At 38.3% G+C, this 27,925-nt stretch overlaps 1 protein-coding gene and 1 long non-coding RNA gene across 3 annotated transcripts in view; one reads left to right on the top strand and one right to left on the bottom strand.

Moving 5' to 3' along the window:
* Positions 1-1,306: 1,306 nt before the first annotated feature.
* Positions 1,307-27,925, bottom strand: part of AQR (aquarius intron-binding spliceosomal factor) — a 71,790-nt gene continuing 45,171 nt past the window's right edge. Inside the window, exons 19-33 of one of the 2 annotated variants that reach the window (XM_042464365.1) lie at positions 27,330-27,470; positions 26,005-26,074; positions 25,120-25,230; positions 23,159-23,268; positions 21,934-22,069; positions 20,580-20,789; positions 16,705-16,842; positions 15,181-15,252; positions 14,387-14,574; positions 12,899-13,070; positions 10,663-10,833; positions 7,547-7,632; positions 6,330-6,504; positions 6,075-6,188; positions 1,307-1,840 (exon numbers count right to left, since the gene is read on the bottom strand). In XM_042464365.1, coding sequence (XP_042320299.1) covers positions 1,580-1,840; positions 6,075-6,188; positions 6,330-6,504; positions 7,547-7,632; positions 10,663-10,833; positions 12,899-13,070; positions 14,387-14,574; positions 15,181-15,252; positions 16,705-16,842; positions 20,580-20,789; positions 21,934-22,069; positions 23,159-23,268; positions 25,120-25,230; positions 26,005-26,074; positions 27,330-27,470 — 2,155 coding nt within the window. In that variant the 3' untranslated portion in view covers positions 1,307-1,579. The remainder of the gene's footprint in view (positions 1,841-6,074; positions 6,189-6,329; positions 6,505-7,546; positions 7,633-10,662; positions 10,834-12,898; positions 13,071-14,386; positions 14,575-15,180; positions 15,253-16,704; positions 16,843-20,579; positions 20,790-21,933; positions 22,070-23,158; positions 23,269-25,119; positions 25,231-26,004; positions 26,075-27,329; positions 27,471-27,925) is intronic. The other variant, XM_042464371.1, reaches the window with a different exon arrangement.
* Positions 1,836-11,337, top strand: LOC121929059. Its single transcript, XR_006103608.1, has 3 exons — positions 1,836-2,039; positions 8,369-8,450; positions 10,773-11,337. It is a non-coding gene; the product is annotated as an uncharacterized LOC121929059 (long non-coding RNA).

Here is a 27,925-nt window from a genome sequence, read left to right as displayed (position 1 = left end):
ATCAACATTTATCTTGTACTATATATGTTTTTATCTTTACACTTGACATAGTTATTCCTAGTGGCTACAAGTCAAACATTTGTAGAGCTCTTATACTTCTCAAAACCTTGATGCTTATGCATGTATGAGATTTACTGAATTAAGGCCAGTATAAAGATACAAACAGTGCATTTTTAAGTAGTTCTGACTCAGTAGAATACTTTAGTGCAAAGCTAATTACTTGAGTCATATGACTTTAGTTACAAACAGCAGTAGCACATATGATAAAATGATTCCTAGAATACACTACTTCAGAACACAGGTGCAGTATACTATTACTGAATGCTTTTCCAAATTAAAAGGAATTACTTGCTGGCAGGAAAGAATGCCAAGTCTAGCTATCTTCCTATGTTGCTGACATTTCAATTTACACGGAATTTAAAAACAAACATGAAAACCATTCAAACGAAAGCAATTGCTTGGAATGGTACAATTAAAATGGTTTTATCACATGATCTTGGGTTGAATCCAGATTGTGTACAAAACTGGCTTAGCAAAATGGGACATCACTACCTCTCTCCTCTCTACAGCAGGCACTTGAAAATGCAATAGTGAGGGTTGTAGGACGTTGTTGATGAAATAAACTATGCTGCACAGGGGATCATTCAAAACTGGGAAGCAGGATCTCTCCTTGAACAAAGCTCTTTTGCCTGCAGAAAGCAGGTGTTAAATCCATTCCCCACTGTTTGTGAAGACATACAGCAGCGGTTCCCAACCTTTGTTGGGCCACGACCCCCTTTGGGGAGGAAAGTCCCGCCCGTGGCCCCCCCTGATATGTTGGGAGGCCAGGAAGGGGCGGGATTTCCAGCCGCCTACAAGCCCCAGCAGGCTTTGCGGCCGGAGGTCCTGCCCCTTCCCAGCCTCCCAACCAATTAGGGAGGCCACCAGGGGAGAAGGGGCGGGACTTCCGGCCGCAAAGGCCTCTGGGGCTTAGAGTCCCGTCCCCTTCCCCACATGGTTGCCTGGCAGCCACGAGGAGAAAAGGAGGAGGTAGCCCCGATTGTCCCTTCCTCCCCGCGGCTGTCTGGCAGCCGCGGGAAGGGAAAGAAGGAGGTGACCCCCACCCCCTTCCCTTCCTCCCCGCGGCTAGCGCCGGCACCTGCAGAGAAAAGGGGAGGCGGGGAGATTCCCAACCTGGCAACCCCCGCAAAAAGGGTCGATGAACCCCCAGGTTGGGAACTCCTGACATACAGTTAGCAATTTTCATCACAGAAAATATAAGAAATTTAGAAAAAAAGTTTTTACAGTACAAGAAAAGGATACAAACTAATAGATTAAAACTGTTTTACTAAATACATCATGTACATATAAAAATATAAAATGAAATTCCACTTACAGTCTTTTGTCTACAACCATGTTAATGGTTCACTTCATACATTTTACTTGTTACTTGCTATGAAGAAATGATACTTCAAGCATCATTAACATTTAGACGTCTGGCCCACTTAACTAGTGAGTGGATACACACAGCACTGGTCACTGTTGCACAGCAATTTTAACATATACTCGTTTTTCAGACTTTTGCTTGAAAGACCAATGTTCATTTTTCAGCAGGTTCCTCTGTTTCACTATCTTCACTATCGCTATCTCTTCCTGGATGCTCGGGCATTTTCCGATGCTCCTCTTCCTCTTCTGTGTTTTGTTTCTCTTCCAAAACTTTATCTTCCACCATTTCTACTGGGGTGCTTTTGATTTCATCTTCTGTTTCCATCTCAGCTTCCCTGCTTGGAACTATTTCACTTACTTGAGAGCGACGTGTTTCATTTTCTTCAATCAATGCCGGAGGGGGCAATAAATCCTGCTAAAAAGAAAAATGTCAGAACATTCTATGAATATGTTTGGGGATTTATTCAAGAACAGACTCACACTTGTCAAACTCAGCAAATGAAGCATATTAAATCAAAAACTTCAAAACCAAACAAATTTGCCTGTAAAATCAGAGGCCTAAATCCAATTGTTTGTCCCAACTAGAGGAAACTGATTGAATCAACTAGTGAATGGTAAGTCAACATTTAAGTATATTTCATTGATTCAGCAGATCTACCAATTGGACTGAGATTAAGATGCTTCTTATAAGGAATTCCCTGCACTCTTCTTGCCTACAGTTATTACTACGGTGAGCCTTTGGCATCCACTGGTATTTGGTTCCAGGACCCTCTGTGGATAGAGAAGCCCATGGATGCTCAAGTCCCATTTAATGCAATGGCATAGTAAAATGTTGTCAGTTATATAAAATGGCAAAATCAAGGTTTGCTTTATGGAATATATATATATATATATATGGATGGATATTTTCAAGCCGTGGATGGTTGACTCTGTGGATAAAGAATCCAAAGATATGGAAGTTGACTGTTCTAATTTTAAGATAACATCAGTAATTTCTGGAGGGATTCCATAACTGGAAGACTGCCAATAATTTAAAGCACTGTTGAAAAGTTAAATGCTTAAAGAAAACACTGTGACTTATCAAACACTATTTTTAAAGATTCATTTTGAATTATGGATGGTAAATAAACCATGAATTACCACACATTTAAAAAAAATTCATGTAATTATATTACCTTTGAAAACATAATGTTTGGTCTGAGGATTAACCCTACAGCACAATCCCACAGCACAATCCTTAAATGAAATAGGACTTGTTTTCAGGTAAACATTCCCATGACATTCCCAGTCATGTTATTCCTGCAGGGGTATCACTATAAATCTCTTCAGATGTTCAATTCTCCCTGCAATTCAATCTGCTGAGACTAGGGGAAATGTTTTCACACTTCCTCTTTCTTTCCCCACCTAGAATATTGTGTCCAGTTCTGGGCGCCACAATTCAGAAAGGACATTGAGAAACTGGAGCGTGTCCAAAGGAGGGCGACAAAAATGGTGAAAGGTCTGGAAACCATGCCCTATGAGGAACGACTTAGGGAGCTGGGGATGTTTAGTCTGGAGAAGAGAAGGTTAAGAGGTGATATGATCGCCCTGTTTAAATATTTGAAGGGATGTCATATTGAAGAGGGAGCAAGCTTGTTTTCTGCTGCTCCAGAGAACAGGACCCGGAACAATGGATGCAAGCTGCAGGAAAAGAGATTCCACCTGAACATTAGGAGGAACTTCCTGACAGTTAGGGCTGTTCGACAGTGGAATGCACTCCCTCGGAGGGTGATAGAGTCTCCTTCCTTGGAGGTCTTTAAACAGAGGCTGGATGGCCATCTGTCAGGGATGCTTTGATTTGGATTTCCTGCATGGCAGGGGGTTGGACTGGATGGCCCTAGTGGTCTCTTCCAACTCTCTGATTCTATGATTCTATTGTATGTAGAATTTCTGACTCAGGAAACTATGTTTCTTGGCTTTCATGTTAAGGGAATAGTGGCATGGGAAAAGAGGGAGGATCACAGAACAGATTCCATGTCTGCAGCTCTTGAGAGAAAAGCTCATAAAATTCAAACAGACTCCTTGAAGATTATCTTGGGGGAAAAAGGGTTAAATAACTTTATTGTGTTTATTTATTTAAGCAAAAAACAGTCTCTCTCAGCAACATTATATGCTCTCTTTCCACTTTCCTTCTCCTTTTGCTGAAAAGGATATAGGCTCATTGGTTTTGATACTGGTGGCTCCCTCACCCATCCTGATGCCATTGCATCTTCCGAACATGCTCTTGCACATTGGGGTTCAAGCATGCAATCAAGATTCTATCTCAGCCACACACAGAAAGATTTGATGTTTCATCAGCCAACTGGGAGAAAGAAACTCAAACTTTGAAATTACTACATCTAGAACTTGTAATCTGTGCCAAAATGATTTTTTTTGGGGGGGGGGGGGACTAATTACAGATATTCAGAAAATCTGAATTCTCAAATTAGGGATTCCTTTGTCCTTGGCATAATATAGGTCTAATGATTCCGGATACAAACTAGGGCTCCTTCTGTGATGCAGCTGGTACAATTTTTATCCATGCATGATTACTGTCATTCAATTCTTTTTGTAACCCTCGACTAATATCAGGCTAAAAATAACATCTTAAAGAATACCATGGAGAAAACACACCAAATAATTTGCTCCAAGTCTATGGAACTATCCATGAATTTGGGCTCACAAAAGTATTCTATACAAAAGTGACTATAGTTAGTGTTTGAGTGTAAAATGGATATGGAGCTATCTCTTCAGAATAATCACTTATTGGAGTACACACTCATTTTAACAAACCTGTTTTAACAGAATCTGGAATTCACTTGCAGCAAATCAATAAAATAAGAGGTGAAACAGATGGTTGGAAGACAGATTGGGGCTGCAGTAACCACACACCTTGATCCCAATCCACCTTGAAGCCGGCCAAAAAGGAGTGGCAAAGATCCACTCCTTTTTGCCCAGGGAAAGGTTGGCTTTTTCTGCCCCGCCATGGCGGCTTCATGATGTTCTAGTGGCGTGTAAATGCCCCACTGCCAGAGCGCCATGAAGCCACACACAGCTAGGCAACTTCAAGCTGGCTTCCTGGCATCATTGGGACACGCGGCATCTAAACGCAGTGCCTATGATGCCTGAAAGCGGGCTTTTTTGGGCTGTCTGTTCTAGCCTTAAAGTCTTGTTACAGGATATTCAGTAGTATCAACCTGTATACCCTCTCCCTCATTGAGAGTCTTTGAAACCTGTAAAAACTACCTGGCCTTGCTTCTGAGTTAGTATGTTGTGTGTTTGACTGTTTGCGTGGACTTCAAAAGTATTAGACCAGTAGTGCAGCCTATTTACCCATACTCACACATGCCTTCTGTCCAGGGATAACATGCATATAGGGTTGTTATTGTCAAATAATATTAATGTAAGGATTGCTGATATGAATGCGCCTCATTTCCCCTGGGCTTGTTTGTTCCACTCCTGCTCCTCCTCCAGCAAAATAGCAGAAGGAACTAGGAAAACTTTGATTCCATTTTTGATTAAGCACATTTTAGTGTAAGTATGCGGTAGGCTACTTTGTGATTGAAATAATTAAGATGATGGTGTGATTAAATTTATTTATATTCTGCCTTTTCCTACAAAACCGCAACTAAGGGTAACCTACAAATTCAAGCAATACTAAACTCGACAAGTCTTTGGTCCCTAGGATTTTGGGCTGTTAAGTGGTTCAGAGAATCAGAGCAAACATTTATTTGGTGGATGTGCAATTTCCATAGGTGGGGGCACATGGACTGCAGGGTGCTCTTTGCCCACCCCGAGTTATTTAGTTCAGAATCCTACTTCCCATAGTAGCCAACCAGATGAGCCTGGGAAGCCAAAAGGAAAGCATGAATTTCCTTCTTCTTGTCATGCTCCTTTCACATAATTCTATTCAGAAGCATGTTACCTTTGAATCTATTTGGGCATCATGACCAAAAGACACTGACAGTTCTAACCTCTATGAATTTGCCTAATCCCTTCCTAAAGCCTATTATGCAAGTAGTTCTAGTAGGCATATGCTATACATCCTTCCCTTACCAACCTCTTTTATTTTTTAAAAAAAGCTTGAAATTATTATGCTGAATAAGTATTCTTAGGGGTGAAACAGACCACCCAAAAGGGGGAGATTGGGGCCACGCCAGTGCCATTCGTGCCAGGGCCGCAGCAACCACATGTGCATGGCCCCAATCTGGCCCCAGTCGCAATCCCAAATGGACTGCAGCAAGGAATGGAAAAGATCCACTCCTTCCTGGGCTGAATTTGGGCTGCCTTAGGTGCCCGGGCACAGCTTTGGCGCAGGTTGGGTGTGTGGATCATGTAAACACCATGCCCCCAAGCTGCGCAGAAGCTGGCTTTTTTCACCCCTCTGTTTCGGGCCTTAGTGCTAAAGGTCCCAAGTTAATTGTTACGTACAACACACTTCAGAAACACCACTTTACAAATTGCTCAAAAGACAAAAACCTCAGTCAAGGCTTATTAAAACATATTTTCCTTAACTATATCTTTTAATACATCTATATAAACTCATTTTGTTATAAGAAATAATTAAAAGTGATTCAACACAATGCATTTACTTTAAAACAGTATTTTCCCAACTGTCAAGAGTTCCATACCTGTCTGTGTTGACGTGTACTTTGTATCATATGCATATACATGTTGTACACAAAATTGGCCATCTGAGGCATATTCTTTATAACATGGACTTGATGAGATGGATGTTCTCCATTCTAGGGGGAAAAACAGGTGCTGTTTAGAGAGGTCTACAAGAAAACCAGTACAAGAACACTTGGATAAAATAGGCAGTTTAAATTATTTTACTGGAATCATCATCACATTCTTTTTCTATAATTCAGTTTAGCTGGTCATACCTGCCGTGTTGCTGGAAAATACTCTGTGGGGATAATATACAGTTGGAGAGGACGAGCGGTCAGCTGGCTGAATGCTGGAGTTAGCTCAAAGCAGTTCTGGAACAGTGATACTCTTGCAAATATATAAAGCCCAAGTCTGGCTCTTGACATTGCAACCACCAAACGCCGGACATCCCTTCAAAAAGGGGGAAAAAAAAGAAATTTGCACACTGTTAATAAGTAAAATGTTCTTATAGTTGCTTACAATGAAACCTTCTTCAAAAATTTAAGTAATATAATCAAAGTATACAGTTTCCTCCCTCTGACTGCAAAAAGTGTAGTTGATCAATATTTTTAAAGCTGATTAATAGCTGGTATATTCATAATTGATTAATATTTTTAAAGTGTGTTATTGTGACAAATCTGCTAAAACTCACAGGATCCCTTTATTTGGCATGGACTAGTGGGGCTAAACACTATTTCGCAGCTCCTTAGATTCCTTTGTGACCAACAGGTTTGAAAAATCCATTGATTTGGATCTTTTACCTGAACCTTTTACCTGAAAACCACCCAGAAATGCAGGGGTCATTCCCTCAAACATCCCCAAAACAAAACAAAACAAAATTGGGGGGGGGGGGGGTTGGAACTGACAAAAAATATAGCAGCTAAAAAAGACTGCTACAATGCAACAGTGTAGTCTATGCGTGTCCGCTCTGCCTTATATGCATGCAATTCCAGAACATACATTAATGTAAGCATGGAGTGTTTTAATCACGAAAGTTTTCAAGAAGATGAGACTTAACACTGTAAAATTATTTAATTGTGACATATGTAATAATGCAAGATGGAATTCTATAGTATTTTTATTATTACTGTATTAATTTTCCCTTCTGCTTTGTGTTGCATACTCTTACTGTATATAATGTATTAAAACTCAATAAATATATTTTAAAAACACAGCAAAATTCAGTACGTACTCACAAAAAAAAGAAAACTTCCAAGGAGTCCAATGACACATCTTAGAAGTGTTTGTACAAAATCCAGCTCCAATGCACACATAAATCCTTCTTTCCTTATGACCAGTGCACAGAGAGGAACACTGAATGGGAGGCATGCGCCCAAATCCCCACAATGCTTCACTGGGGGATAAAAGGGATTCTACTGAGCTCCATGCTCACAACCACTCCATTCATGGTAGGTCTGGATGGTGACCCATAAGAAAACACATTATTACATACCTCAAGTGTCCAACTGCTTTGGTCCGCACAAGTGAAAGGATTATATAATCATTCTGCTGACCTTGAAATCTATCTACAGTTGTCACCTAATGGAAAAATTGAGAGCCCGTTAATTCACTGGCACCTCAGTCAGATTTCAAAAGAACACTTTGGTAAAAGTACCCTGCACTTTTTAGAACTAAAGTAACATCCCCAAAAGATACTAAAGATGACTTTCACTACAAACACAGCTAGACAGCAGTGGAAATCTTAATTAAAATATAAATCAGGCACACGAAGGTTGCAAACCAAATAACTCCAGATGAAAAGCAGAAGTTCAATGACTGCCCATCCCCTCCCATAAAAGCTTTGTCTTCAGATTTGGAAAATGGGGCATTTAGAAAGTGGCTGTTGAAGAATTTAAAGAGGAACAACCAGATGCCAATTACAACCCTGTAACCCTTTTGGTATACCTCAGACTAAAAGGATTATTGCTTTCAGTGAAGGATTTAAAGATTTCAAATATGATCTCAAAATATATGTATTTCAATGAGACTATCTTTTGACTTACAACTGCTGCTTTAATCTAAACTAAACTGCTACACCTCTCTTTCCTACTGGAGTAAAAGTATTTAGAATGTTTGGTAGTAGTATCTATGTCCTAGACTATGGGCACAATGGTCTTAAGGGGATGGAGGATCTTCTTAAATCTGCCAGTATGTGTGGGTTGGGATTATGGCTGGGAAGAGTGATGGCAGACATTTGTTTTCCCTCCCATTATATGCAATAGGAAAATTTTTACTTCATTGACTCTTAAGGCTGGGTTGGCTTTTTTTTTTCCAGAAATGTGTTGGGGAAATGAGTTGGCTTTGGATTCTCCACTGCTCTATTTTCACCCCCAATGACAGAGAAGTTCCACCATTCTGTAGGTATTACTTCCATGGATAGACTATTATGTGTGTTAATGAAAAGATGGTCTAAATTATTCCATAGGTCTTAAAACATCCTCTCACAGGCCACAGGATTGCATCATAAAATATTTCACTGTTATTAGAACCAATACAAACAAACAAACAGCTTCATTTATATACCGCTTCATACTGAACTAACAGCGGTACAATCTGGGTACTCATTTTAGCGACCTCAGAAGGATGCAAGCCTGAGTCGAGCTTGAGCCCTTTTGCTGGTATTGAACTTGCAACCTTATGGTTTTGAGTGAATGGCTGCAATACAGGCATTTAACCACTGGGAATTTTTTTAACTATTTCGATTTCCTCATTGTCTAGATTTTTATGTAGATCATCCATGGTTATTACTTTTGTTTTCTTTATGTTCAGGAGCAAGCCTGCTTTTGCACTTTCTTCCTTGACCTTCTTTAGTAATTGTTCCAGGTCTATAGTATTTCTCTGTATATCTCAGGTTGTTGATGTTCCTTCCTATCTTTACTCCTCCTCCTCATGGCACTCTTGAAAGTTTTTGAAAGCCTTCCATTCTACCTTTATAGACTATAGTAAAGCCTTTGTCTGCATAGACCACAAAAAGCTATGGAACGCTTTCAAAAATACATGCAAGTGCCATTACATTTGATAATCTCGATGAGAAACCTGTACTTAGGACAAGAAGCCACTGTTAGAATAGAATATGGAGAAACAGAATGGTTTCCAATTGGCAAGGGGGTCAGGCAAAGCTGCATATTATTATCCTACTTGTTCAACTCGTACACAGAAAATACCATATGAAGAGCAGGTATAAATTTAGAAGAAGGAGGAGTAAAGATAGGAGGAAGGAACATCAACAATCAGAGATATGCAGAGAACACCATACTACTAGCGAAAAACATGATAGACCTGGAACAATTACCACTGTATTCCCCATCACTACATAGGATGTGAGAGCTGGACAGTGAAGAAAGCAGACCAAAAAAAAAAAAAAAAACCCAACTCATTTGAGATGTGGTACTGAAGAAGAGTCCAGCGGAAAAGACAAGCAAATGAGCCTTAGAATAGATCAAATCTAGACTCTCCCTGGAAGCCAAGATGTCATACTTTGGCCACCTCATTAGAAGGCATGACTCATTAGAAAAGACAATAATGCTAAGAAAGGTAAAAGGCAGTAGAAATAGAGGAAGACCACATGCTATTTTATATAAGGGACACCATTTCACTATCCCATTGTACATCATGGGACTTGAGCATCTACTGATTTTGGTATCCATGGGGGGGGGGGTTCCCGGATGTAAACCCTGGTGAATAACAAGCACTCACTTTATAACAAATATCATGTCTGCATAACTGGGGTTATGAGAACAAGCAAGTACTATAACTGAAATTTATTAATACATGTTTATAAATAGGGTGGGCATATTTCAGAGTGATGGTTTCTGTATATATTTGCCTCAAAAAAAATTAAACATGCATATATTTATACTATGAAAATGATGAAGTATGAGTAAGAATAAATAATAAGATGGAGCCTTAATGATATAGTTGTTCTGAATCTAAAAAGAAAGAAAAAATTCAACTCTGTTACTACTTTGCTTAGTTCAAATTTAATGTCAGTATTTTAAAAAAAAAAATTATTGTATATATAAGCAGTGTATAATCTTCTTACTGGTACAATAATTTGATTCCTGAAATGCAACTCCCCATGGTTATAATTTTTCTAATCTTAACTGTTGTTGCTTTTTGCCTCTGGGCAAAAAGTGGAAAAAACTAATTAGAAAATGTAAACCACTGTAACTTATATACTCCTTGGGGGCTTTTTAAAAAACTTTTGATCAATTTTTAAAAAATCCTTCAAAATGCTGAATTATTCCTTTTGTGAACTAGTAAATCCAAAGCATATTTGCATTTTTAATCTGATGTGTAACTTTCTATATTATTGCCTACAATTCATTAGTTAGGATCTCAAAGCCTAATTTACTTTTTACGCTCACCATTAACCAAGAAAAAGAATGAATGACTTCCATTCTGCAATCAAGACAGTGATGTCAAATCTATAAGAATCAGTAAATACAATCAAAGTACAGACTTTTTCTAGTAAACACTAGAAACAAACTTGACTAGTAAACACTAGATATCATATTCAAAATTTATTTTGAAATATAAAAAGTCATTTATTAGTATCTGGAATATTACCTTGTTTGGTCTTCCAATCAGTGGGTTATTCCCACAACGCTGGTTAATAATATCCCGAATCAGGTGTTTCTGTCCATTATATGTTGTCAAGATGCTTATCTTCTCTGCAGGGTAACCCAGCAGGCACATGTACATGAAGAGCGCAACAACATATTCTGCCTCACCAAGATTCTGAAAAGTTTCAAATCAAGGATACATTTGTTTTAAACATCTGATCAAAGGAAATTTGTATTACATTCTGGAGAAAAAACCACAAGAACGCAAGAATGAAATGAGCAGCCTGCCTTGCTTTCTCTGCACTCCACCCACCCAACGCAATTTCAAAACAGGTTTCACTAATCTGAAAACATAAAATTAAAATACTCCTGAAACCTGGGTATTCTCATTTACTTTTACCTCAATGCACTAGTATAATGTGTCTCTTTGTTTAATATAAATGGGTGGCCACATACACCACCTCCTCTGTAGTTTAATTAACTCCTTAAAAGCAGTTTAAGGAACAATCTTTCAGCTCACAGTACAAAAAATAATAAGTGGCAAGTACCCTGATTCAGACATTCGCTTAAAACCAATGATCTCCCCCTTAAAAGAGCCTGAGAAAATTACTTCAGATTTTATTGTCAGAACAGTCCAAAAGAAGTATACAGTTGCCCCCCTGTTTGTATGGATTTCATATCTGCGACCCTCACTCACAAGAAGTAAATGGAGGGGATTAAAATGGGGGGGGGCACCCGCAGCCACTCACAGGCCTATGGAGCGTGAATGTGTGAGAAATTCTATTTTTGCAGGGGGGGGAGGAGGAGGTTCGGAATGGATTCCTCATGAAAATGGAGGGCAGACTGTAGTTGTCTACAGCATAGCATGTGTGTGTGTGTGTGTGTGTGTGTGTGTGTGTGTGTCTTCAAGTCACTTGTCAGGCAACCTCAAGAATTTCTAGGGTTTTCTTAAACAAGGAATACTCAAAGGTGGTTTTGCCAGTTCCTTCCTCTAGTACCTGGTATCCATTGGAGGACTGACCCTGCTTAGCTTCTAAGATCAGATGGGATCTGGTCCCTTTACAGCATTTAGATTGTAGAGCATCTCTAGAAAGTAACATTCTTACTCCCAGCCAGGCACTTCTTGTGTGCCCTCAAGTCATTTTTTACTTTACAGGCCCCTAAGATGAAACTTTCATTGGATTTTCTTTGCAAGATTCGTCCAGAGGATGTTTGCCATTGCCTTCCCTTGAGGCTGAGCATGTGACTTGCCCAAGGTCACCCAATGGATTTCATGGCTGAGCAGGGAATCGAACCCTGGTCTCCAGAGTTATAGTCCAACACTCACACGACTGTGCCATGCTGGCTCTACTGAAAAAATCCTGACTACCTACAATAGTTTTTTTCCCTGAACAGTGAGATACATGAGGACATGTATATGCCTGTTGGGCAAAAGTTCAGTTCCTTAATGCTTTTTCAGTTTTAATTAATTTAGTGGCATAAGATCATTAATATGCATGACATTCTTGTTTCACAGTTGATACTCTGGAAAAGCACATACCTCATTACATCCTCTTTGGATTACTGTAACACAATGTATGTGGGGCTGTCTTTGGAAACTGTTTGAACATTTCAGTAGGTTCAAAATGCTGCAGCCAAGTTGCTGACTGGGGTAAGTTATAGTAAGTATACGACCTCTTTGCTGAACCAACTCCAATGGCTGCCGATCTATTTCCAGAAAGATTTAAAAGTGCTGGCTCTGAAGACCTACACAGCTTGGATCCACACCATCTGAAAAACCACCTCTCTCTATAACCACTCATGCTCTAAGATCCACAAGGGAAGGCTTTCCCTTGATCCCACCATCATGGCAAGCATGTTTTGTGAAAACATGGGAGAGAGCATTCTTGGTGTCTGCTCTTACGTTGTAAAAGTCTTGTTGCCAGGGATTGGCCCTCACCCTTTCCACTGACAGCTAAATACCTTTCTATTTAAGGAGGCACTTACCTTTAGTATTTTGTGGCAGTTAGAGCTTTTAATGGGAGGTGTACAACCATTTTTAAATGCAGTTTTTTGCTTGTGTTTTTAAAATAATTTAATTTAATTAGATTTTAACTTTTGTACAGCGTTTTAAAATTGTATTGTGCTTTTAAAGCATTGTAAACTGCCTTTAATGCCATGCTGGGAGAAAGGTGGAGTGTAAAAATACATATGCATACATAAATATGAATACACAAACTAAAATTAATTATTTCTCTTACCTGGTAGAAATAAGGATTTGGTTCAGATTCTCCTACACCATGAAAATCTTCTACATTTATAAGCTGGAAGTCATACAAGAAACCAGCATTTGCTGTTCTGAATTCAGGCAAGAGTTGTACATGTGGCAAATTCCCCAGGTTCTTGTAACGCCAATTGTAGAGATTACACAAGCTTTTATGGGGAAAAAAAGTTATTGATACATTCAGCTCTCAGGTCAATATCTGGTCAAATACATTATAACAGAACAATCATATTGTACAAGAACAGAACACTGTTTTATAAACCAACAATATAGGACTACATCTAGGGAGAGGATTAGCAATAACAAAATCATTGTCCTCTTGGTAATTGCCCTCAAAGTCCAACAATCTGCTCATCTTGAAGAGTTTAATCTAGATTCTGTTCCATCTGACTCTCCAAATACATTCCACAAGTTGCCCCATACACAATACACGTAGGTTATTCCTAAAATTGTGAAGATCCAAATTACAGTTGATTTGAATGAGAGTGAAGATAAAGTAAGATTCTTCTTTACCAAAGTATATGGTAAAAGACACATCTAACCACTGCCACAACTCTAAGATCTAGACAGCTGGAGATACATTAGAACCCTTAAGATAACCAGGGGAGGTTGAATCACATCCATATTAAGTTACTGTGTCACTGTACAACAGTGGGGCATAGTTTTTAAGAGGGGAGTGGGTGCCTCTAATCCTCATTGAGAAGGTAATTAATGAAACTAGCTCTAGGATGTTACAGAATACGTGTAGAAGAAATGAGATGCAACAAGCAGAGGACAGATGAGAGCCAGACTGGCAAACTGTTGGATGTGAATATGGAAAGTGGAGGGAGAGACAAGGGGACTGCATAAGAAGGAAGATATAATCAAGTACTTCAAATGGCATGTGACAGTAGCTTGGAGGAGAATGGGACAGCAGCTAAGACTAAAATGTACAGCAGAAGATACTGACACATGGTGGAACATACAAAATGGTATATTGGCATCTGAGTGGAATAGCACAAAATTCCTTTCCATGTTTCTGGCTGCTTCAAAGACTCAAGCTGCTATTTACTATTCACCAACAAAACACTTAAGTTCAAGTTGTGCCTGCTGATCCCTTTGCGAATCACCATTAAGCACTAAGCAGGAGCCACAAAAAATGTTCATCAATAACAAAGCATGGGAAAAGGCTTATTTGCTTTCTTAATTTAGTTCAATGATCACAACTTTACAAACATTCCTAAGTGTATTGGGAAACCACTGTAATATACAACAGTACGAAAAATAAGACTATGGAACGCTTACAATCTGAAAGGGCAAAAGCAGCATCTAAAACAAGAAGCGACAGTACATGACCTTCATCTCAGGGCTGAGGAAAAACAATTCCAAATAAGACAGGCTTTAGTATTGGTATGAATTTTTGCGCCTTCATTAAGACCTTCATCTGTAACAGAGATTTATTCTTAATAACCTCCTTTTACCTTACCTTGCTCTAGCTCTACCCTGAGCATCTAGGTCAACGGTTGGCACTCCTACGCGAACAAATCGCGTAAAAAGAGACTGCTCCATGTTGGAATATTTCTGAAAAGCCATGTTTTTAATAACTGGAGGCAACTGATGGTGGTCCCCAATCATGATCCACCGTTTCAATCGGCTGAACCCATCCTGTGGATTCTGTTGAATGAAAGCAAGATTCTAAAATTAAGGTGCTAGAAGCATAACTGTTTATAAAAAAAGACTGAACTAATCAACTGCATTATTTCAAAGTTCTAATTTTTAGCTACATTTAAAAAGTACAAAGTCATAGGTAGAACAATTGTTGATTTCAACTATCTGTATTTTAAACTAAGAAATAGAGACATGATAGTAAGAATAGATTCCTTTTACATTTTAAACTACAGCCTCCTAGACCTCCAGATGTTTAACTGCAACTCCCAGCATTCCTACTACTTCCTATGCAGGCTAAGGCTGCTGGGAGTTGCAGTCCAACATCTTGAGGGAAGCATAATTCCCACTCTGTATCTACAATAATATGGTTCAGCTAGGAATGTGATCTCTTCCTCTTTGTAAAATGACTCACATGTAAAACTGACGTAGATTTCTTATTTTAATCCCAGATGATAAAAAACAGGTGCATTTTAAACCTAAATTCTTACTTTCTGATATAGTAGATTCATAGATCTGTTCATATAAATATCTAAACAGGACATAAAGATATGTAACTGGAAAGCAGTTTTGCTCCCCACGGACCATACATTGAAATGGTACTAGTGTTCTCACCTGCAAGAGAAGTGGTATAAATGTTTCGATCTCCAGTATCTGAGCAGCCTCTTCCATTAAGATATTATCATACTAGGAAACCAAAAAGAAATAAATTAGCCTAAGAACAGAAGTTGCATGCAGTATGTGTATGTGTGTTTTAATGAGGGGATATTTTATTTGGGAGAGTAATTACTTAATTATATGTAAACGGTTTTAGTAATTACTATGCACATTATAGTTTTCATATGGAAAACTTTTAAAATTTAGTTTTCTGGGTAGCAGAGTTCTCATTTTGACATAGATAAACGAAGTTCCCTTTTTTGAAATAAAATCAAGTGTCTGGTCGGAATATAGTTACCCTCCCCCATATCTGACAGAATGCTACACACACCTATGGCATGTATTTTCTTTATAGACTGCACTTTTAAATTGCCCATAACCAACATTCTCTTAACTATGATTTCATCAGAGCTACTGCAATATTACTATTAATTACATATTTATTATTTCTCTTATGTATGTGAGGACGCCCATGCAAAAATAAACATATCGATCTTAAAAGATGCCACAAGAAACTTTGCTGTTTTGATGTTTTATTATACCTATGTTCTTAACCTAGCAATGCTGCTTCATAATATGCATGGCACTTGCTGACAGTTTCTGGAATGTCACTGTTGCTCCTTGATATACAGAGGGGGTTGTAGTGGAGGTCGTGGTCCCTCCCACTAGGGAGATGGTTCTAGAAACTTTATGTGCAACAGACTAACAGCTGTTCACTAACATTAACAAAAGGGTTTATCTTGCTGTTGGTTTTTTATCTTGCCTGTTGATTCTTTACACTTTGACTTGGAAGTTCAAGGATAGAGGAAGCTGGGAACAGATTGGGGGAGTAAATCTTCCTGTTAACAGCTTGCTTGTATTGCTTCTGTATCTACTGGAATGAGACATGGGTTATGCTTGGTCAGTTCAGCTTCCATTGTTTGATTCTGCCCTATATAATTGTGGGGATCCATCTTTCAGTTGCCTCACCTTGTGGAGGGGGTGAGAGTAAGAGTGCACTATCCAGCTACAGATATATGTAGTGTTGGCCCTGGAATACTCTGGATAGAATTAATTCAATTCCACCTGCTGTGAAGGGATGCTAGAATCCATCAGATAAAGGGATGCAATGTTCTCTCTACTGTAGTAGAACATCTGCTGTATTGATTTGAATGAAGCTTATCCTACAGCAGTGATGCATGTCAGATTTCAGCAGTAAATAAAATCTTGGAGGCCTGCAACTTCCACTCAGTCCAGCTCAAAACAGGGCCTCTGAAACCCCAGGGGGACACAGGGACTATTGCAAAAGCCAGGAGGCAGCACTTATCATTGACCTCTTTTGGAGTTATCATCACTATTTGAACTGCAAAAAGTATGGAGCATTGTTGATGTTTAATTAGATTCTAGTCTGAACAGTCACAGTGAAATACAGAGAATACTGGGTGGCAGATGACACCCAACGAACACAGGGAATTCTTAGTATTTTGTTCACAGCAATATTACCTTGAAGCCCAACTCAACTAAGTCATGGCGTTTCAAAGCAGCATGCGTACAAGTCATTGCAATGATCTTTGCTTCTTTCACAAGTAGGTATTTGGATCTGTCAAGTCCACTGCGAAGCAGTTCAAATGCTCTGAATTCCTACAAGAAACAGAAGACATATGCATTTATGTGTACCAGTGAAGAATGCCAATGCTCTGTAACTGTCAACCAGCCACTAAACAGAACAGCTGTTCTGCAGAGGGCTCTCTGCGTGCTCTGATGCCCACCATGAACTCTCACAACCATGTTTCCCACTTCTCTTGATATCAGACTCAGATACTGGTGTGCAAAGTTTCTTACTCCTCAAAATGAACAGCAAAGTTACACAAATTGTCTGTGTCTAAGTGTCAGAATCTAAAAGATCCTGTCATGTATTTGTATTTGTTTGATGATGTTGTTTGATTGTATGAAGTCATTCAATATATGTGTTTGTTCAATGGTTAAAGAAATGGTCAAAGCTATATTTAGCTAAAGGGTTAAAACAGTCTGTAAGAGCACAGGATGGTGAGAGGAGACAAAGAAACGTGTAGGGGGGCTTGCTCTTAGCCAGCATAAGTTTATCCAAGTCTGGCTTGAAGAATAACAAAATTTAGTTTTCTTGAGAAAGTAAAAAAGAAGGATCAGCATTAGAATACTGTTCTGGGAACAGTGCACAGACAGCCTGTCAAGCTGATGAGGTAGAGCAATTAATTTTCAAATGTTGTGCCCCAATAGCCTCAGTTCTATCTGAGACACCTTACTAGCAACTTCTAACTTCAGTGTGTTCCACTGTCGAACAGCCCTTACTGTCAGAAAGTTCCCCCTAATGTTGAGGTGGAATCTCTTTTCCTGTAGCTTGCATCCATCCAACAATGGATGCAAGCTACAGAAAAAGAGATTCCACCTAAACATTAGTCTACTTCTTCAGGTGCATTTGAGGAAGCAGACTTAAGTCTACGAAAGCTCACGCTGCCAACTTCTTTCTTTAGTTAGTCTCAAAGGTGCTACAACATCTCTCTACATACTGATTCTACAGACTAACACAGCTATATTTTGAACTCTAACTCATGGAGAAAGTTCTTCAGGCACAAAAAGTAAGACGACGAATTGTCTTCTTTTAAAAGGTGTTATTTTCCTCCTGACATTTTCTCACATATTTTTAATTACATTAAAAATAATATAAGGTTCACACTAGAACACATTTATATGGACAAGAGAGTAAGACAAAATAGATGCATAAAACTTATTTTCCCCACAAACAGATTTAAATATTTCTTAACACCACACCAGTATCTTATTAAAGGACTTCCCAAAAGTAATGCCTTCTGTACATATATTTTTTAAAGATGATTAATTAAAGACCAAAAGAAAATTTGTATCAACATAATATCTTTCTTATGCCAACTTATACATCACAAAATATTGTGCAACTTCTTCACACATTTCCATCAGGAAAGATGAGATTAGGGAATCATTGGTTGATATTAAAGCAATGGAGTCTTCATAAAACTTAGAAAGTTTACTTTTTGAAGGCAATATATGACTTGTAACAAAACCTTCTGTTCCAACTAACTAATTACCAGAAACTTTAACTCCACTCAACATCCTGTTAAATTATATTATTTGAATTTGGGAGTGCAGAGGAATAATCTATAAAGGAAAATGTAATGTGTATGTGTGTGTGTATGTGTGTGTGTGTGTCTGAAATCTCCCTCAAATGATTTTCCATTGGTTCTGTTGTAGTCTAACATGGCTATGACTTTGAAAATTATTACAGAATTACACAACAGGTTATATATTACATTTATTTAAATATATCCTTACAACTCTGAATTGGAGAAAGAATTGATGTCAAATAAGGAAGCATTACTGTTCAGAGATTATAAATGCCTGTTAAAGTTTTTTACACAGGATGAGGTGGTAAAAGAAAATATGATTAAGTGGTCACAGAATGTGGGTCACACTCTTAGTTTAGATCAATGGGAATATACGTGGAAGAAGAGATTAGGTTACACTTGTTGTCAAAATGTGAAAGAAAGCTACTATAAGATTTATTTTAGGTGGTATCTAACCTGATAGGCTGTGCAAAATGTATAAGAACCATACAAACATATGTTGGAAGTGTGGGAAAGAAAAGGGTTCACTTTTCCACATGTGGTGGACATGTGAGATAGCGAAAAAATTTTGGAAGCAAATCTATTTTGAAATTAAAATACAGGTAATCCTTAAAATTGATTTGAAATTGGTACCACGAATTTTGTTCTGTTAAATATGTTAGATGAAGACATAGAGAGAAAAGTTGGTCAAACAATTTTTATATGTTATCAACCGCAAGAATAATTTACGCAAGGAACTGGAAGAAAGAAGAAATTCCATCAATTGAAGATTGGTCCTTTAAACTCTTAGATCTCCTGGAAATGGACAAATTATCTAAAGGATTAAGAAATGAAAATACAAACAAATTTAAACAAGATTGGGAAGAAATAATAAACTATTTAAAAAAAGAAGTGGGGAAAAATATAATTAAGGTATTAGATACTGATTAAAGTATAATTTAAGCTGATAATGTTAATGGTGTTATATTATGAAAGGAAAGAAGTAAGATTTAATTTGATTAAATACCAGACGGACAAAAAGAAATTGCAAAATGAAATTCAATACAGAGAAATGTAAGGTACTGCACTTAGAGTGTGGTGGAGTCTCCTTTGGAAGTCTTTAAGCAGAGGCTGGATGGCCATCTATTGGGGATGTTTTGACTGGGATTTCCTGCATGGCAGGGGTTGGACTGGATGGCCCTTGTGGTCTCTTCCAACTCTACGATTCGATGATGGGTTATAGACCGCTCATTTGGGGCGGTCTGCACCCGCCCCTTTCCCCGGGGTATCGGGGCCTCAGCGTGTAGAGCCGCTGAGGCCCCAATCCGCCGCTTTTCAAGCTGCGGGGAAGCAGCAAAATGCCCGCTCCCACGCAGCCTGAAAAGGGGTGTCCCTGGGGCTTCAAGCCCCCTTTTCTCTTTTAGTCCGCTGGGCACAGCCGTCTGAAATGGAGCTCCTTCCTGCTCTGTGTTCAGGGCGCACTAAGTGCCCTGGCGCGGAGCAAGGACATCACATCCGCACCGCCCCATCTAGAGGCGGCGCGGCCGTGACGTCCTCACGGCGGCGGCCGTATGGAAGGGCCACCGCCGTTTAGTGCGTGACGAGCACGCACTAGGGTTAGGATGATGCGGAAGCACTGCCCTTTTGTAACCCTAGTGCGTGCTCGTCACGCACTAAAGTGCCGGTCTGTAACCGGCCTAAGACAACTATGAAATATCTCTAAGTAAGGAAGTAATTAATGTGTTTGTTTTGTTGTTTGTAATTGTTTGGTGTATAGGGATGAATGGAATTGGTATGTATTACTTTATTTTTGTATTTGTGATTTTAAAACAATAAAACAATATTTAAAAAAATACATCTTTCCAAAAGATGGTAAATATAAGCAATGTCACCAAAAGTGTATAAAATCAGCATTAACATTACTACATTTCCAGTAATTTGCATTTCTTGTTTTATAAATCTTTTTAAATTTTGAAATAACACTGATGCACATTTTTAGTAATAATTTTCTTAATATATCACACAGATATGCAGGTGGTTTGTTTGTGCCAACATTTTTCTTTGGAAAACTGAAACTCCATGGCAGTTCACAGCTTACATTAAATTTATCACCTGCAGACTTTCTCTTCATTGGTTTCCAAAATTCAGTGTACAGAATCTTACAAATGTATAGAATGCAGATAATCATCCATTTGCATTATCAGAAGTTTTTCTTCTTTCCTCTAATTAAAAATGGATAAGTTCTGATTTTGCTAATCTTACCTCAAGTTGAGTAAATATCTTCTTGATATGTCTAAAACATCCTTCAGCAATTTCCATGTCTTCAGTGTAAGATCGTCCTTTGAAAATTGGCTGAGGGGCATTTGCAAAATACTGGTGAAAAGGAAAGAAGCTGCAGATATCAGCAACATCAGGCAGTTTGCTGCCTTTAACTTTCACTTTGCTCATATACTCTTCCCAACGAGACATTACCTGCAAAAGAAAGAAAGAAAGAAAAAAATTACAGCATTTGCAATCTTACATTTACAGTGGCCAGAATCCAAGGGCTTTTTGTACACTACAAAAATATGGTGGCTTTTCCTCCCCCCCACACACTGCAGTACCTTCTAATGCCCCCATTTCACTTATGAAGGCCAGGGGTTCCTAGGCAAGATGCAGGGCTGAAAGTGGAATGATCCCATGGGAGCACTTTCTACTCATACACGAGATTCTTTGCATCTTCGTTTATGGGCTTACAACACCCATCATTAGTTACCAATGCTAATCTACATCCTAAAATGTTCACAGACCCATTGTATCCTTTTTGTTTTATTTTGGGTTTTTTCTTCTTCTTTTGGTCAAAAAGTGTGTAACAGTTTAAATAGGGATTCACCAAAAATTAGACACAAAGTATTTTATTTTCTTTCAGAACATGTCTCTCATCTTCAAGGTAGGTTATTGCTCTGAAATATATAATAAAGGAAGAGAACTAAAGAGGATAGGTCAGTTCAAATTCCTCACCAACTTTCATGCAAAAGCAAAGACGCTGACCTTTCTGATTATGATTCATCTCACATAGCATTAAAACAACAGTAACATATGAACAACAGCATGATTATAGTTTCAATGGTCACTTCTATTTTAAAGAGAAACATAACTGGTTTGTCAGTCCATATTCTGAGAATTTTGTGCCACTTCCCACACAATACTCCTTAATGTGCTGTATTCCTTTCTGCAATTTGTTTTGGTTGTGCTCCTTGGAACGCTGGATACAATATAACTATGTGGGCCAGATGGCTCTGCCAATATAAAGGGAATCCCACCTGCCAAAGTCCTCCATGATTGGAAATCAAAAGCTCTACTGCTAAGGCTGACCTGCTGGTGGTTCTGTGCTGGTAGTTAGGATTGTAAATAAAGGGACTTTATTTACAATCCTAACATATCATATCAATGATGACCAAAGTTCTGCTCAGACATAAACTTCCTCCTATCATCAGTTCTACACTCCACAACAGAAGCTGTATATAGTAACAGAACTGGTATAGTAACTTCGCACAGACTGGAAACAAACCAGCTGCCCCACATCTCCTGCCCTGGCTCAGCTGTGAATGTAGGATAAAGGATTGCTTTTTCTTACCTGATATAAAAAGAAATGGCCAGCTGTTTCACAAGTATAGGAAACATCTCCTGGGACCCCCAGACTTTCTTGCAATCGCCCAACTTCCCGCAGAAGCTCTAACCTCCGAGCCAGAACATAGTTTACTCTTCCATACCTGCAGATCAAAACAACCCAGTAAAGAATGAGAGATGCACATGACCCCCCCTTTTTTTTTTTGCTGGCTACTGACATGATTTATCATTATGAAAAAGAATGCATAGATAAAAATACAAAGGTAAAGATTGAAAGAATCATGCCACTAATGACACATTTGGTAAAGTTGGTCAGAGTCCTCAAAAGCTTATACCAAATAAAATTTTCTAGACTCTTCATTTTTTTGTCACAAGTCTACCCCCACACACACAATTAATGTGACTAACACAATGCACTAAAGGGAAATTGTATTTCTGAAATGACTTTCCACATTTTATGCCAGATCATGTCAAAGCAAGTTTTCAGAGCTGTCCTTTCATGAAGTAGTAGATCTACTTTCTACCTATTCTTTTAATTATGTATGTTATTCATTCTGTGGATGTTTCAAAGGCAGTTGTGATGGGGCATTGGAATCCATAATACAAAGTCAAACAACTCTCCAGTTAAACACAAGATCATGGCTTGTTTGGTGTAGTATAATTAATTAAGTTCTTTTATAAGAGAACTGTTGACTTATAGGCAAAATATTGAAAGAGAAAATTTGACTGAACAATATGGTATATAAAGTCAACATGTCATAACTGAAGTCACAAAGGGCATCTTTATTATTGCTATTTTATTTACTTAAGTTTTTAAAAGTATTTTTATTAATACTGCAACTTTCAGGATAAAAATCCTTCTAAGGTACACAAGATAATCCTTTTCTTTCCATATTGCATGCTCACAAGACTGTATTTCATTTTAGATCATGCACAATCCAAAATGTACTCTCTTCTTAAAATAAACATTTCTAGTCATTACTCTGCTTCCAGCTACCACTGGAGCTATGGATAGGCTGCAGTACACAGAAATGAAGTGATCTTAACTGTGCACAGAAATCAAGATTTGAATCAATAGCCAATTGCCACTATAAAGACAAAGATGAACAAGTTTTTTCAACCAGCCTTGTGCCTATGTGGGATGGAAAACTAGAGAAAATTCAACACAGAGACATATCAAAATATCTTGTATGTTTGCATGATTTGGTTTTTTTTACTAGCTACGTCTTCACCTGCTGAAATCCTTCTCTGTCTCCAGTTCTTCCTCTCCATGACCAAGACGCAGGAGGTGACGCTCATCAATGTCTAGAGCCATGATTTTCTCAAACAGCTGGTTCAAGGCCTAAAGATTGACAAGAGCAACAGAAAGAGTGGATTTTAGAAATCTAGATGCTATTACAGGGAAATCCACCATGCTAGAAGAATCACTCCTATTTTGGTAAGAAGCAAAACCAAAGCAATTATGAAGGGGATATTTACAGCATAACACTAGTCACCAAAAGGAAAGCCTGTTTTGTGGTGCCAAAGTTTTAAAGAAACAGCTTTCAATCCAATTTGAACTTAGTACAAAATGTAAACCTGTGAAGAAAAATCCTAGTTTGTTTTTACCAGGGATTGCAGTAACCACATGACCTGTGCGTTAAATTCCTATGCAAGCAAAGTGATATTCAAAATTCCACAACAAAGGCTTTTACCATATATGGATTAAGCAATGACAGATGTTCCTCCTAACAGTAAGAGGTGTTGGACAGTGGCACACACTCCCTTGGAGTGTGGTGGAATCTCCTTTTATGGAGGTCTTTAAACAGAGGCTGGATGGCCATCTGTTAGGGATGCTTTAATTGTGATTTCCTGAATAGCAGGGGGTTGGGGGTTGGACTGGATGGCCCTTGCGATCTCTTCCAATTCTGTGAGTCTATAGATTATAGCAAAGTCTTTGACTGTACAGATCATGAAAAACTATGGCTCGCTCTTAAAGTTCGATTATCATGATGCACCGTAACCTGTACTCAGAACAAGAGGCTACTGTCAGAAAATGTAACTGAATGGTTTTCAATTGGCCTGGAGATCAGACTATCTATCACCTTATCTGTTTAACTTGCATGCCAAAAATATCATATGTAAAGCAGGATTAGATTCAGAAGATGGAGGTGTGAAAACTGGAGGAAGGAACATTAACAATTTAAGATATGCAGATGACACCATATTACTAGCAGAAAACAGCAAAAACTGGAACAATTACTTTTGAAAGTCAAGGAAGAAAGTTCAAAGGCAGGTTTACAGCTGAACATTAAGAAAAGAAAAATAATGACCACCAATGATGTCTATAACTTTAAAGCAGACAATGGAGACACTAAAATAGTTCAAAATTTTCCATACCTAGACTCAAACATTAATCAGAATGGAGAGTGCAATCAAGAAATCTAGCCCTAGCTAACTAGGACTTGGAAAGACAGTTATGGAGGAACTAAACAAGATCCTGAAGTGTGGATATACAGCTGAATATTAAAATTATATCTAACTTTCCAAAAGGGGTCTGTCTAACATTTAGCTTTCAACAGTAGGCTTCTGGGAAGCCCACAAACAAGATAGGAAAGCCCTGGCATTTTGAATAATAACATTTGTTATTTAGAATCACACTTCCAATGAACACTGAGACTCAGTTAGCTGTGGCAAGCACCTCACTTCATGAAAGGTCTTAGAACATGAATGGCCAAAAGGGTCTCAAAACATGGAATTAGGGCCGAGCAAGTATATATAGCAGACATTAATTAAGTAACTTGATCCCAACCCATTTAAATGTTAACATCAGTAGTCTAAATTGGAGTTATTCTTCTATGCACAGTGCATTGGATCGCTTATCCCCTAAACCATCAACACTGTATTACACATTTCCCTTACCTGGCAAGCCAATGAAGCAAGCAAGGGTGAAGAACACGTAACATGACAAGGATAAATGAACTTACATACAAAGGAGTGTTGTTTGGAGATGGCTCCATAATGAATGTATAGTGTTACCCGTCTTCTGCTGAGAGGTTACATCAAAGCCAAAAACCTCCCAATTCAAATTCGCAAATTTGGAAGGACAAAAAAAAAAAAGAATATTTCCTTCCCCACTGGATCATTGTTAAGTCTCATCACTTGCTCTGAAACTAAAGTGAAGAATGCTGTGAGGAACAAAAAGCTAATTTACCTGATTTGAATGTGTAACAATAAGGGTCCTTTGTTCAGGAAAGTTGTGATAGAGATTAGATATTATCTGGACTGCTACATCAGTTTTCCCTGTCCCAGGTGGTCCCACAACCTATAAAAAGAAATAGGAGTATACACAGTATTTTAATCACCTGGATGAAAGAAATGTTGAAAAAGTATAAATTGGCCATGAACAGTTCAGAGTGAAAGTCTATGACATAGCTGTGTTAGTCTGGAAAATCAGTATGCAACAGGATCTTGCAGCACCTTTGAGACTAACTGAAAGATAAAAGTTGGCAGCATGAGCTTTTGTAGACTTAAGTCTACTTCCTCAGATGCATTTTGTGGAGTGGAAAACTCAGGAACAGACCTATATAGCAGTCTGTGTGTGACAAAGCTCATAGGAATGTAAAACGATGTGGAGTTTTGGTGTTCTGAGGTCCCAAGTTGAAATACCCAGGAAGATTGAAGTGTCCTGTAACTGGTTTTTATATATTCCCATTCCTAGTACCTGATTTATATCCATTTATCATCTGATGCAGGGAGATCTTTCAGTTAGTCTCAAAGGTGCTGCAAGATCCCTTTGCATACTGAAAAATAATTGTTGCTCCCCTATTTGGAACAAAACAGCTATCACCAACTAAAGAAGTATTTTTTTGCTCAACTGACACACATCTCTTCTTATCAGAAAAAAGCCCAATATTTTTCTTCTTTCTCCCATTTTCTTCACTGAAAACTATGAAACTATTCAGTGTTAAAGAGCATGCCAAACCTTTAGTGCTGAGCGGCAGCTAAGAATTACACATATTTCAGAGATCAGCTATTATTTAAAAAAAGCAAATTTTCAAAATTAAAAGATTAAGCATGAAGTGATATGTATTATTACCATAGTCAACCCAGGTTGCATCCCTGCTCGTATAGCTTCAATTTGGGTATGAGTGAACTGAATTGTATTGCTACAGAATTAAAGAGAAATAAATATGGTTAATCCAAGAACATGGTACAGTACAGCAAAATTATATCTGCAAGACAATCTTTATGAACATCTTTTTCAGACTTGGCAATCATTTTAGTCAAGAAGACTTGAACTTGCTAATACAATGACTAAGATCCTATATAAAAGACATGCAAGTTTAAACCCTGGTTATGTCAGCGCATGTACTTTCAAGAATGCTGCAGAAGTAGGTATCCTGTACTTCCTCATGCAACATCCCCCTCTTTCTGCTCTGTAACAGCTGCTGGAAGCGTGGTCATGATCAGAGCTCCATCCCTTGGCAAATGTTCAATTTTGGGAATGTCCCCACAGGCATGTTCTTGCTGCTCTTACACACAAAGGAGTAGCCTTACACTTTCCCTCCACAGCTACTTCTTCCCTAGCTGCACAAAATCAGCCAAAATATACCAGAGTGTATCTCCACTGATGAACAGTGGCTGGGAAAAAGATGTGACCAGGAACCCCTTGCCTGCTGTTGCACAGTTGTGAGGATGTCAGGACAAAAGACTTGTGTTGATGGCACAAATGTGCTGGTGGAGTGCATTTGTGGATCTGGACCACTGCTTTTTTTCAGAATGTGGGAAGATGAAGGAATTCACATATAGCAAGAGAAATTTATTCCTGCCTCGAGGGCTGGGATGACACCACTGTACTCCCAAATCATTATAGGACCCTTCTAAAATTATTACATTATGGTTCTTCATATGTAATTAGGATACCACAAAGCTACTGAACAAAATAACTCATTTGATCAATGTCAAAAGTCCTATGTTATCACCAAGCTTGAAAAGACTGGGCATTTACTGCCAAGTATCATTTTAATATGCATGAGTACATGGACAACCAAAATTCCCAAAGAATATATTCAGAGTAGTAATTACTAAACAATACAACAACTTTTTAAAAATAACTCTGATTAATCAGTATAAAAAAGGTACATGTCAACTTCATTTAAATACTATGTGTCAATGGGCTATCAGCACTATTTACCATTACTGCCAACTTATACTTAAGATATATTAAATAGTCTGATTATTTCAAAATTAAATAATGATAACTGACATCACATGAAGAAGAAAAGGTCAGACCATGGGGATGTGATTATCTGTTTTAAGCTCTTTTACCAACAGACATATCATAATGGAAATGCCCTCAATATCATACTTTATATGATTCACCTATCCCACACACTATACAAAGTTAACAAGAGATTTTACCGTTTTGGTTGATTGTATGGGTAAGGTCCTCTGTTGGGGATAACATGTGGCTCAACAATCAACACTCTGGGGTCTTCTGCTCTTTCTTCATCATACTCTTTGCGTTTCTTTCCCACTTCATTATCAACTGGAAATGTTATTCTATTGGATAAAATTATTTTTCAGTTTCAAGTATTCCTTAAGTGAGTCTATTTCTCCAACAAACAATTTTCAGACACCGAGTAGCCCTCTGTATCCTCAAACCTTATGACCTTTACAGCAAAATGGAGATAGCAGTATGATGCAGGAAATATGTAATCTGAGATGACTGAAGACTGTGAAAATGCAGTAAGATTTCTTTATTTATTTTAAAGGATTAATATTAACAACTGGAATGAGGACTCAGTTCTATATACAGAGAACAGTTGCTTGAGACATTGGCAGCACAAGATATCCAAGATACCAGTAAAAAGAGAGAGCACAGGAGGGGAAAATTAAGAGATTACAAATGATAAATTTTAAAATGCAAAGATAGGAATGGATGTTGAATAATATTCTCACAGTAATGAGAGAAGACTTCAGACAACTGTCCAGCTCATAAGTCATGTGCTGCTGCC

This window comes from Sceloporus undulatus, chromosome 1 (genome assembly GCF_019175285.1).
Source record: "Sceloporus undulatus isolate JIND9_A2432 ecotype Alabama chromosome 1, SceUnd_v1.1, whole genome shotgun sequence".
NCBI lineage: Eukaryota > Metazoa > Chordata > Lepidosauria > Squamata > Phrynosomatidae > Sceloporus > Sceloporus undulatus.
This window is presented reverse-complemented; position numbering and strand designations above follow the sequence as displayed.